The sequence below is a fragment of the Pan troglodytes genome, chromosome 18, assembly GCF_028858775.2.
Source record: "Pan troglodytes isolate AG18354 chromosome 18, NHGRI_mPanTro3-v2.0_pri, whole genome shotgun sequence".
NCBI lineage: Eukaryota > Metazoa > Chordata > Mammalia > Primates > Hominidae > Pan > Pan troglodytes.
The window spans coordinates 27,361,640-27,374,667 of NC_072416.2; the positions used below are offsets into that span (position 1 = coordinate 27,361,640).

The 13,028-nt window shown below is 37.5% G+C and overlaps 1 protein-coding gene across 35 annotated transcripts in view; it reads left to right on the forward strand.

The window, feature by feature from the left end:
- The window catches only part of TNRC6A (trinucleotide repeat containing adaptor 6A), a 217,814-nt gene that overhangs the window by 135,387 nt on the left and 69,399 nt on the right, over positions 1 to 13,028 (forward strand). For 22 of the 35 annotated variants that reach the window (XR_001710268.4, XM_016929651.3, XM_016929647.4 and 19 more), the window contains 2 exons: positions 4,346 to 4,433; positions 11,970 to 11,991. The exons of 10 other annotated variants lie outside the window; for them this stretch is intronic. Coding sequence is in view for 21 of the 25 variants with exons in the window: in XM_016929651.3 (XP_016785140.2) it covers positions 4,346 to 4,433; positions 11,970 to 11,991 (110 nt within the window). In the remaining 4 variants the exon portion in view is untranslated. The remainder of the gene's footprint in view (positions 1 to 4,345; positions 4,434 to 11,969; positions 11,992 to 13,028) is intronic. 3 more of the 35 variants (XM_063796870.1, XM_063796872.1, XM_054668330.2) reach the window with 1 other exon arrangement.

Sequence of the window (13,028 nt, forward strand, 5' to 3'; positions counted from 1 at the left end):
TAAGAAGTTTAGTGCTTGAGGTTTCTATTGGGAGCTGGTTCTGTACACTATGGAAATCTACCCCCCCGTCCCACTTTAAAATTACTGTGTAGTATTCCTTGGTGTGATTACAGGGTGATTTAACTTTTCCCTTGGTTTTTGGTTCCCTTGGTTTGATTGGTTTTTGGTTATGATTTTATGCTGCAGTGTCTATCTTTGTACAGTTCCTTTTTCAGAGGCTTAGATTTGAATTGATGGATCATAAGATAGTGACATTTAAAAATTCATTGTGAATAGATACTTCCACATTGCTCACCAGAAGCTTAGTGCTAGTCCATACATACTTCCGATAGCAAGTACAAGAGTACCCTTCAGAAGGGATTAATTTTAATGATATTCAGGGCTGGGAATGTAGGAAAAATTGACCATCAAGTGTCAGGAAGCGCAAGAGTAGGAAGGGGCATTCTAGCCCCGAGGTGTACCCTGCTCCCTTGATAGGCCCTTGAAATAGAGACAGACTCTCACTATGTTGCCCATTCTGTTCTCAAACTCCTGGCCTCCCAGACTGCTGGGATTACAGGCCTGAGCCACCATACCCGGCCAGAAACGCATTCTTGAACGGTACAAGTAAATCATTTGTAGTGGCTACTGGAAGATACGGGCAAAATTTGAAGCTTAGCTTGATTTGTTATGTGGAATGTACCATCCTAATCTTCATCTATTTGTTTTTTCAGATCGAGATATTGCATTTCCCCTAGTCAATGTATGAAATCAACTTTAAAATACAATTTACATACAGTAAAGTTCAAACCTTGAGTGTGTAGGTGAATGATTTAACAAATGTATACACCCTTGTAATTATCACTCCAATCAAGTTAGAAAACATTTCCATTTTCCTAGAAAGTTCCCTCAGTGGCATTGACTTTTACAGGCCACCTCAAAGGCTTTATACATGAGATGCAGGACATAAGTCAAGTTCTGATAAAAGGGGAGTCTGGTTTTTACAGACAATGAGGTAGATTCATAGAACTAACAGATGTGAGGTATCCTGCAAAGTAGCCTTCAGGGCATGGATGATTGCTAACTGGAGTGTTGTCTTGGTGGCAGGTGCATCAAACAGGGTGGCCCACTTAGGCCTTTCAAATCCATCAGTCCTTGCTCCTCTTGATAGTTGTGGTAAATGATATAGTCAGATGTCTTAAATGAGTCTCTATGAACATTTAACTCCTGGAAGCTGACGTGTTTGGGCACAGGTGTTGTTGTTGTTTTTCCAGTTGGCTTTCTCTGAAGGAGGAGATATGGGAAAAAGCATGACTGGTTGGCTGTGATGATGGTGTTGAAGAACAAAACTTACTCCCCTCTGTGCTTACAGTATCGGCTGATACTGTGATATTTCCTTGAGAAGAAATGTCTGGTACATCTTTTAAGTACTAAGGGGGATATTTTTGGCCAGGAAAACACTTGCTAGTAACCTCATCAGAAAGTCTTGAAAATGAAGATTGAGAAAGGAGAAAATACTCCAGATAGAGACCATTACATGGAGTAAAATTATAGTGACATATAAGATCAGAAAAGGACATGTCTGTAATTCACAGCAGAACATGAAGAACAAATGCTGAAGGTGCTAGATGTTTCTGAATAAGTACCTGTGCTATTTTGACACAAGAAGGGTAAAGACAGCCTTTTGGGTGCCACTGAGGACTGGTGAGTTGGATTCATGGCTAGGCAATTGAGTGCTTACTAGATAAGCTTTGTGCTAAGTAAGCAGTCCTAATTCTTATAAAAATATTAAGACATTGACATGTATGGTCATTTGCCCCCAGTTTTTTCATGAAGAAACAGAGGCTGAAGAAGATTAAGTATTTTTAACTAGTAATCAGCTTTTAATCTTGACTTCTGCATGTCTCAGGGTAGGTAACATGACGGTGGTGTAACCTAGTTGCCGTTGTTTACTGATTTTACTCTGCTGCTCTCATATGCTGTGGCTTTCTTGCTCCTTGACTTCCCTGGGATTGTAGTGTGAGTGAGCTTGTTCAGTCTTACTACCTCCTGCACACAGAATTCAAAAGAGAGTGAGTCATGGCCACAGTTGGCAGGAATCTGTTATGTTACTCCATTAGCCACATGACACTTCTGCTTGTAACAAAATGACAGCAAAATATAGCAACAGTTATCATACTCTTCTTCCAGTTATCCTTTTAGCTGATTTTAGTAGTCCTATACTTAACTTTACTAAGTTTTTATCAATTGTGCATAATGTCATTCATTTCATTTTTCAGTGTCTGCATCTCCTCTCAGTCTGTTCCATCAGCAAAGCCAACTTAAATTTTGTTTAATCTCATTGCAGTGCACCTATAGCAACCCCTTCCAGTTTCTTAGGCACTTGTCTGTCTCCTTTTATCTTCTTCAACATCCCTACTGCCATATGCATTCCAGCCTTGATAAATAATGTGCAGCTTCCAAAATGTCTAGTTCATATCTCCAAAGCTCTCCTTTTCTGCCCGATATTCCTTTTTTTTTTTTTTTTTTTGAAACAGAGTCTTGCTCTGTCGCCCAGGCTGGAATGCAGTGGTGCCATCTCAGCTCACTGCAAGCTCCACCTCTCAGTTTCATGCCATTCTCCTGCCTCAGCCTCCCGAGTAGCTGGGACTACAGGTGCCCACCACCACGCCCCTGCCTGATATTCTTAGTGTCTCCTCTGGAAAGCTTCCTCAGGGCAGAGTTAGGTATTTTCATTTTGTGTGATGCTTTTCTTTGGGTAACTGGTGATTTTGGTTGTTGGTATTATGAATGAAGGTTTAGGGTCTAGACTTTAGGGTGATGACTATAGGTAGCCAGAGTGAGTTTCTTCCGCCTTTGCAAAGGTTTCTTTGCCCACTAGACTCCTTCCCTGAATGGGAAGGCTGATCTGTGTGAAGGGTGTTGATTGGCAAGCTTTACTTTACAGTGTGATGGAGAGAGTGGCAGCAGCCTCCAGTAAGATGGGCTTTGTTCTGGGACAACCAAACCCATTCAAGCACCTATCAGACTCCTGTGGAAGGTTTTGTTTCTTTAGAGAGTATTTCTTTGGCTTGAAGCTGCATTTAGAAGCAGCTACTATCTGTGGCCGTGTAGGCATCTGGATGGGAAGTGGGTGGGAGGGGTTGAGTAGCTATGGCTTTTCTATTCCTTAGGCAGTCTTTTTGCCTCATGCTCTCTTGCTCTGGTCTTCTGGAACCCTCTCTAGAGCTCCACCAGAAAGGATGGTGCCTAAAACATCTATTTCAGACTGCTCTTGTGTTTATTCTTGGGTGGGGTGGCTTTTGCTTTTGCTTATTCATCTGCTTTGAATAGAATAAAAAAGTAATAACCTTTTTTCCTGAAAGGTAATAACCTGTTTCCTGAAACACATTTGCACAGTCTGTCACTTTGAAATCCTGAACCATAGGTTCTGTTGACAACTTTAACCATTTGAGATTTTAAAAATTTAAACAAACTAATATGAAGAATACATTATTAGACCAGGCGTGGTGGCTCACACCTGTAATCCCAACACTTTGGGAGGTCAAGGTGGGCAGATCACTTGAGGTCAGGAGTTTGAGACCAGCCTGGCCAACTTGGTGAAACCCCGTCTGTACTAAAAATACAAAAATTAGCCAGGCATGGTGGCAGGTACTTGTAAACCCAGCTACTCGGTAGGCTGAGGCAGGAGAATCACTTGAACTCGGGAGGTGGAGGCTGCAGTGAGCAGAGATCACGCCACTGCATTCCAGCCTGGGTGACAGAGCAAGACTCTGTCTCAAAACAAACAAGAGTACGTTATTGTTTCCCAAGAATTGATAGAATACCTTGGAATGTTGATAGAATATGAAATTGTTGTAATGCTGAAATACAAGTCACCTATTTATTAATAAGTTATATTCTAAAAATATTTACAAAGCTTTTTAGAGCAAGGAAAACTAAAGGTAGCTTCCAGAAACCTAGGTGAGAGAGGATTGTGGGGAGGTCTCAGGCATTGCCATTAGCTACTAATTGATACTTGGGGCCAGTAGCAAGGTAACTCCAGCTTAAATGATGAAGTTTACATTCTAGGATTGGAGGAAATTGCTTGTTTCCCAGTGTAAAATTTGCTAATTTTAGGTTGTCTTCCTTGATATGATATTGAGATAAAAGCTGTACTACTTGTGGCTTATTAAAGTGAATTGTACCATATAGTGGCTATATAGTTAGGGTTAGGTTGCAGGTTGTGTTTTATTTCAATGAATGATAAAATAATAATTTGCCATGTCTTCTAATAAGAGTGAAAAAGTGAAAATGAATCTGTATGCAACATTATTTTTATTTCTTAATACATTTTGGGAAACTTAATTGCAACTGTGTGGTTCAGGGATTTAGTGCAAGAAGAAGAACAGTTGATGGAAGAAAAGAAAAAGAAAAAAGACGACAAGAAAAAGAAGGAAGCTGCTCAAAAGAAGGTAGTATGTGTGTAAACTATTTATATTAAGCAGTTTAAACATAGAATTAAAAAGAAAATTACTCTTACAGATTTTTAAGGCATTTATTTGATTTAATGTTTTAGCTTTAATGGAGATTCATTTTAATATTTAATGTCTTTGAATATGCATATAAAGTAACTTGCTGAGTTTGTACAATTTAATGCATATTTAATCTTGTCAATAGTTTTTCAAAGGTAAGTACATTTTATAGATCTTTATCTTTCAAATAGCTGTTCCTAGGTGTTTCATAATATATCATTTTATAAGTGGGAAGAGCATGGAATTTGTAGCCAAGTTGAGAGTATTTGAAATCTCACTCTCCCACATAGCACATAGAATGATGTGACTTTAAATTTTATTTAGCCTCTCTGGGCCTTAGTTTCCTTATGTTTTGTTAAATGAGGGTTGAATTGAGATGATGTTATTATATGTAATACAGAAATAGAGTATTAAAAGAAAATGTAATAGACATAATAGGAAGTAAAGTGTCAGTTTCTTTTTCCCTCTTTATTTAGTACCTGGGCTGATTTTTAAAGTTTGCAGTGTACATTAGCCTTAAAATAAACCTCGGACATTGTTTACTGCAAGGGAATTCTAAACTAGCTAATTTAGTATAGGAAACTATAATTAAATGCAAAGTAAGTTAAAAAAAATCTGTAATTATTAAAAATTTTCCATTTAATTGTTATATACTAAACAATTGTATTAGTATTGTTAATACTAAAAACTGATCATAGTTAGCTAAATGGGCACTCATCTCCTACTATGTCAAGGTTTCAAGACATTAAAATGCTCTAAAAACCTAGTGAAATTACTGTTTCAATTATCTGTTGTAATGAAAAATTATTTTAATTTCTAATATATGCCTTTTTTGAGCCAGGCATTGTGCTAGGAACTGGATGTAGACTATAGCAAGATACTTATGTCCACATTATTTAATAGGGGAAAACACAGGCTGTAAAAATGGCAGGTGAGGCATTTATGGGGAACTGTTGCAGTACAGAGAGAGAGGTGCATAACTCAGGCTGAAATGGGGCAGAGGGACAGAGAAATTTCCTTAGAGTAGAAATTAGGTGAATAAGGAGCAGAATAGAAAAGGATTCCAAACAGTGAAAACTCAGAAATACTTGGTAGCCTGTATGCATTAAAGGATGGGTTTTGCTTGGGGGAAAGGGAGGGAACCAAGGGTAGAACTCTGAAGAGTTGAACTAGGAAAGGCTAGGAGGTTTTCTCAAGGCTTTGGGGAAAATGCTGAAAATGTTGTAGTAGAGTGACATAAAAGTTTGTATTTTAGTATGTTTACCTTGGAAAATTGTGGAATTGGTTTAGAGGGGGTAGATACCAGAGTGTGAAATACTGGTGAAGGGACTATTAAAGTAATCCACAGAATTTGTTTAAAGGATATAGAGGGAGAGTCAGCTTAGATTGACTCGCAGGTTCCAGATGAGTGACTACATTTGAGAGGAGTTAATCAGGCTAGGGGATACAAAGAAAGGAGAAATGATAAATAATTCAGTTCTACATGTCCTGAGCCTAGGGGTGTCATCAGCAAGTATTAGGGGAGGAGAATTAAGTATGAGATGAGAGGAGATGATGTGGCCCTAGCCACCTGCCTTTTGGTTGCTCTTAGGGGTGCCTGGGAAGGGATGCATAGGTATATGCCATGGTTAGGGTTTTGGTAGGCTTCTTGTGGTTTGGCATTGACGGATGCCTTGGGCCTCTGTCAGAGGCTGTTTATGTAGGACAGTCTTTGCAGTCTGGTCGGTCATTGCTCGGGATTTCTTATGAGAAAGTTGTGTCCTCTGTAAGTCTGAGGTTGGGGTAAAGACTTATCAGACTCTTGTTCCATGGTGTGAAAGGCCATTTGCCCAATGAAAAGAGCTTCTAAGAAACTTAAGAGGTTTATTGAAAAGGATGGTTGGATATACTTTATGTAGATTCAGTAGTTTGGCAAGCATCTGAGTGTTGAATTAGGCTCTGTTGGTCCCTGTGTCTAAGGAGTTCAAGAATTAGCTGATAAGTCAGAATGTATGTGAAATGGCTAGAGAAGAGGCCTAAGACAATATATAAGTGTATTTGTTTGGAATTTATTCTATTTACTGAGAAATTTTAAGAAAGGGAGGGGTCACTTGAATGATGTCTTTAAATATTGTATTTTTGTGAATATAATTTTAAAGTTGTAACATATACAGCAATGGCTCTAATTGTTACAAGTAAATCTTTACATTCTTGTATAATCAAATCTCTAAATCACCAAGTCAGTATAAGTGGTCACTTATGTGTAGGCAGCTTATAAATAGCCTGTAACACATGAGTGGTGATTATTGTGCCATTTGACTTCTCACCAAATCTGAAGTGACAGCTTTTCATACTGTTGCCCACTTCATTCCTGTCTCACCCCATGGTTCCAGTCTCTCACCTCAACCATGTCCTTACTAGAACCATCATCAGAAGCTTAGGGATATAAGAAGTTTTTCCTTCTTTTGCCAGATCTTCAGCACTGATAGGGTATTCCTGTGTGTCTCATAGACACATCATAGTATCTACCCACTGAACACAATATAAAGGAAGGTTTAATACCTCTAATAAATGTTAAGTTTAGCAGGCTAGGCCGCTACTGTAAATTAGACTGTTCTCCAAATTTCAAATAATCAGCTTACAACTGAATTTGAATACAACCTGTTGGTGAAGTGAGGACAGCTGGTATTTCCATAGAGTGTTACCAGATAGCTCTTGAAAAGAAAAGAAAACCCCCAAATGACACACTTATAGCCCATATGAGGAATTGTGAGTCACAGGGTTTTTAAGACAGGTTTCCTGGAACTTGTCTTTTGTCGCTAGTAGGAGCCAGCAGGTGTATCCAGGCAGATATCTACATGAGCCAGGTGGGCAGGCCCGTTTATATAAATGTTGGCACATAAACTCACTACAGTAAAAAGTATTTTATGTAATTTATATTTTCTTATTTTTGAAAAAGGCCAGATATTATCTGTTCTAATACATTTGTTCATTTTTAATATAAGGAACCTAAGCATCAGAATGAATTAAGTGATTGACCTTGGTTTTATCATGGTGACAGAACCAGGAATATAATTGAAATCTCTCTCCTCCAGCTGGTGCTTTGCCAAAACCCTGTGCCATGACTTTATCCTTTTCATGCAGAACATTATCTTATACTTTGCTTTATTTTTTGTCATTTAAAGGTGAACTTTAAAATTGGGAAATAATATATTGTGATAATTTTTATAATAGGGTATAAGATAGGTTCTTATGCCATGAATACAGAAAATGCATACATTTAATGGTCCCCAGTAACCACTGTGGTTTTTTTTTAAATTAACACCATGGGTTATTTTCTATTTTAAATAAAAAGCCAGATAACACAACTTCCTATAAAAACAATTAGACTCCGACAAGCCTTACAACGATATTTTCATTTTGATAGTTTTTATTATCCTATCATTTAAATATTAATTTACATATTTAGATTCTTTAAAGAGCTTTTTCACATTAAAAACAGGGTGATTTGTATTGTATTTCAGCCCCAATACATTTCTAATTAATATGGAGACCGATGACTTTTGTTCTTAAAATTTTTTGAAAAGCCTTTTCATCAAAGATTATGTATAACACTCTTTTCTGTTTCATATCTAAGAACCAGGGCTATTATTTTCTGATCCTTGGGCTTAGAAAATAATTTGACAGAGCATGGAAATGTAGTTTCCATACTTTAAAAAAAGGAGGGGGTGACAGTAGTAGCAGTAGGTTACCATGGATTTCTCTCCAGGTTCTGTTTTTAGAAGAAATTTCTCGAAGGGATCTTAAGGGAAATGTAATGAGGAGGAAAATAGAGGTTGAGAAATAGGTTAATTATAGAGGGGTAGTTTAGTGTAACCTTTACTTTAAGCATGCAATTGTAGTTCCTAGAAAGCATGTAATCGTTGAAGGCCGAGGGGAAGCAACAATACAAGTTGGGATCTCTTGGTGTTGAGAATGTTTCAACATCCATGGGCTTTTTGCTGTTACTGTGTTAAGAGCTGAAGGGATTTTTATAGGTGTTATTGACTTAAATATACCAAATTCAAGTTTAAATGAGACCTAGGTTTTAGAGAGCTTCCGGCTTTATTGCCATTTTTGAGGATCATATTCAGCAGCTTAATTAGTAAATTTTCTCAGTAACCTTGGTGGTAACATGACCAGGCCTGAGTTGTGCTCTCATAGAGGGCAGTTAGGTGTTCTCTTACAGTCTTGCCCCTCATTGCACCTTACACTTCTCTTTTCCTCTTTTATAAAACTCATTTTAGTCAACAGATCTGGATTCTAGACTGAGTGCTGATTGCTAAGTCATAGGAAAGCTCTCTGAGCACTAGGTATCTCATTTAAAATCAGTGAATTGAGCTAGATTAATTCTTTATTCTTAATGTTAGGTTGTAATACTTGGCACTGTTAAGACATTGTAGATGATTAGAAAAATAGAAAAGCAAGACCTGGAAGGGATGAATGTAGAGTCAGCTTATTTCCAACAGTGAGAGCCAATACTGAGCCAAAGCATGGGCAGATAGGGCTGAAGATAGCAGCCGCCAGCGCCACAGCAGCAGCTGATGTCTGCTGAATGCTTTCTATATGTCAAGCTTTGTCCTAAGTGCTTTTATATGAGTTAAATCCCTTTAACCTTACAACTCTGAGGCGGGTGTTTTTGCCACAGTTCTATAGATGAGGAAACTAAGCTTTAGAGAAGTTAACATATTTGACCATGGTCACACAGTGTAAGTGGCAGAGCCAGGTAGGCAGTCAGGCTTTAGATCCTGAGGTCTTAACGAAGTGTGCTTCAGGACCATGTTGTTGGGACAAGCAGTGCAGAGCCTGACAGGCAAAGCAAGTGGAGTGCTGTGCTCTGCCACTGCACTGCTGTCTTCAGTAATGAAGGAGGCAGTTGTGATCATTGCTGGTGGAACCATAGCTCAGATTTTTTTTTTTAAAGAATAATGTATTAAAAATGGAAATCATTTTGCTTCTAGATTGGCCAGAATCTTTTAATTATCTGTATGAGAGGATTTACAGTGATACTTCACATTTGAAGGGGTGTTGTATAGTTTTTCAAAAAAAATCTTTCACATTTTATTATTTGACCCTCATAATAACCCTGAAAGGTAAGCAGGACAGTTATTTTGTCCATTTGAGAGATTAGGAAACTGAGACCCAGAGGGTTTAAATGATCAGAGCATTTCAAAGTAAAAATAACCAGATTAATTTTAATATATTTTATATAACCTAATATAGCTAAAATGTTACTATTTTGACATGTCAGTATAAAGTATTTTTAATAAGGCATCTTGTGTTCTTTTAAAAATACCAAATATTAGAAATTTGGTGTGTATTTTGCTCATCTCAGTTCAGACTAGCCACATTTCAGTCAGTGGTCGGTAGCCACATGTGGCAAGTGGCTATTGTTTTGGATAGTGCAGACAATTACTCTTAAAATGACTGACCCCACCTGGAAAATTCTTTTTAATAATTTGAATAATATACTAGGTCTCCAGACCAGCCCGCAAAAACCTGTTTTAAAAAAGTGGAACTCTTAGTTCCGTTTCTTCCCATTCCATGAGGAGCTCTTGGTTTCTATACTACTACTTTCATTCCTTGTATATACATTAAATCCGATTCTTAGGGGCAGACACACCTTAGGTGTCTCCATGGGGCCATTCTCTGTTGATGACAGAATACTGAATGAGGTTGACCATTGTTTTAAAGCAACTTTTTCCAAAGGAGTTGTATAGCATATATCCTTTATGTTGTAAGGCCTAAAAGAGCAACATTGTATACTTTGTTTTGTGTTGCTTTTTTGTAGAGATGGGGTTTCGCTATATTGGCCAGGCTGGTCTCAAACTCCTGGCCTCAAGCATCTGCCTGTCTTCTGCCTCCCAAAGTGCTGGGATAACAGGCGTGAGCCGCACCTGGCCTACTTTGGGTTTTTATGTGGTCATTGTTTCTATGTTCTGAAACTTAGTTTCCATTGGAAGTAAATTGTGAAAGAGACCAGGAGAGTGTTTTTTGTTTGTTTGTTTGTTTTGTTTTTTTTAAGCCTTTCAACGTGTAAAAGAAATTTTCTGCTAGTTCTTTGGCTTCAGAAGATTATGCATCTTATTGTTTGACATGACATTTCTGATACCTAAAAGTGTTCATATACTAACTTCTCTCTAATAAGACTTGTTTTTCTACTCTCAGATTTTAAAAATGATTTTCCCAGAAACAAATGAAGTGTTGTTAGCTAGTTGACTGGTTGTTTGGCATTGTCTTTCCATCAAAAATTTTTTTTTTAATTTAAATTTTGATCCATAGAGTAAAAGATGAGCCTCCATTATTTTGTATTTCACTAGTGCTGTAAAACTTAGCAAAGCACTTACGTGGTGGAGCAAGACTCCCTGGCTTTCTGGGGCAAGATTAATGTTTGGTGTGGCTTCAATATTAGGGTAGTTACTATAGCTTTTACCCATATATCTATAATAGTATAATTTAAAATGGTATTTTTGATAACAGTAATTTCATATAACTAAGCAAAATGAATTATGCCCCATGGCAGCTAAGAAAAGCTTTATTGCTATTTAGAAACAACAACTGGTTATTCAGTTACTAATTATTCAGTCTTTTCTCACCTCCCTTCCTGTTCTTATATCTGTTACTTTCAGGATTCCCATAATATTGATCTTGATCAACAGATTGATGTTTTGCTTGGGTTTTTCTGTCTGTGGTTCTTTTTGAAGCCCTTGGGAGTTTGAGCTAGTCACCTCGAGGTAACCCTGCTGTCCTCAAGCCCCTCTCCTCAGTTGTGGTGTCAGAAAATAAAGGAAGAGCAGACATTGGAAGGCAGTGAAAGCAGAGTTCATGTCAGTTCAGCTTCTGATCACAGTAATTTTAACAGATTGTCAGATGTATCAGAAGTGATAAATTAGTTTGAAATTTTTTTCCACTCAAAAATACTTAGATACTTAAAAGTTGACTAAGTTTAATTGCAATAGCAGCCTAACCTCCAGGAGTTAAATTTCTTACTAATTTGGCTAAAGTGATTATATATACAGCTTTTCTTACAGAAAACCTAATTCATCTTTTTATCACTTGTAACAATTTTTGAAGCCATTTAAACTTGCAAAATATATTAAATCCATTAAATGTAAAGGTGACAGTTTGTATAAAAATCATTTTTAAAGGACATGAGAAAAGTGCAGCTCCCATTTAAAAAATTACATACTGTCATACAGTGATGTCTTCTATGCTTAGTGTCACAAAAATTAGGTATTTTAAATTAATAAACATAGTATCAGGGATAATGGGGCACATCTGTGGGAAAAGCATGCTTTCCTTGCATATCTTTTCCTGTGCAGTTCATCTATTTGAGAAATTCCTTATTTAAATAAAGGTGTATATGTCTTATATTAATATATGAACATTTTATCATAACAGTCCATTTCTTTCAGTTTCATATTTACATTGTTTTTTGTTTGTTTGTTTTTATTTTAGGCCACTGAACAAAAAATCAAAGGTACGTTGTTTAAAGCTATTTTTTATCCCTTTTTTCATTAAAGCAAGGTTGTTTATGTGCATTTTTGTTCACCTCAAGGATGGGAGAGAGAAGAGCATGAAAGAAGCAGTTGGGATTAGACTTCTTCAGTAACATACCCTGGGGTCGTCCTTTGGGATTTCATGGTTATTGTGGTGTATGTGACCACATTTAGAGTGCACTGCCTCAGACCTGCCTTAAAGCTGTGTCATAGGATAAGAGTAAGCACTGCTTCCTAATGTACTCCCTTGTTTTGACTCTTGGGGCACAGGCACCTTTCCTTCAGTCTTCCTTCTAAAAGTCTTCTTGTGTGGGGTAACTTCTAGGACCCCACTGTATCCCTTAAGAGTTCTGCCTCCTTTATTTCTTGTTCTCTGAAGAATGTCCCCCATTCCTTCTTATAGACAGATAGTGACATCCATCTCTGTATTATCCCTTAGAATAGTAGATTGCAAACCTTACACATTGTGTCAGGTTTGAACAGCACCCATTAGACCCCAAGCAAAAGACATCGGAGTGATAAGGAAACAGGACACTAATTCCTCTCAGATCCTGAATCAGGAGTTCTTCACCCTCCCAGGAGCTACTTGGTAATAAAGGTGTAAAGCTCTCAGGTGCTGAACTTATTAAGCCTCAAGATTCTGAATTTTTATTTTAAGCTCTATCAGAAGTATAATCTTACCCCTCAAAAAAAAGATGAATAAAGGAATGAAATGGTTCAAAGAAGGAATGAAATAGTTCAAGGATGATTCAAGACACAGAGATAAGAAATAACATGATGTGGCTTGCAGTGGTGGAATTCCATAACATGATGTAGTATGCAGTGGTGGTATTCCTAGAGCGTTAAATATTCAGTGATAAGTGGGCAGGGTTGAGGCTGAAAAGATAGATAGGGGCCAGGTCAAAGTGGGTTAATTTATGTGCTGTTTGTACCAACAAGCTTGGACTTTGTATGTGACAGGCAGTTAGGAGGCATTCAAGACTTAAGCAGAGTGGCATGGTGCTTTGTTTTACTTTGT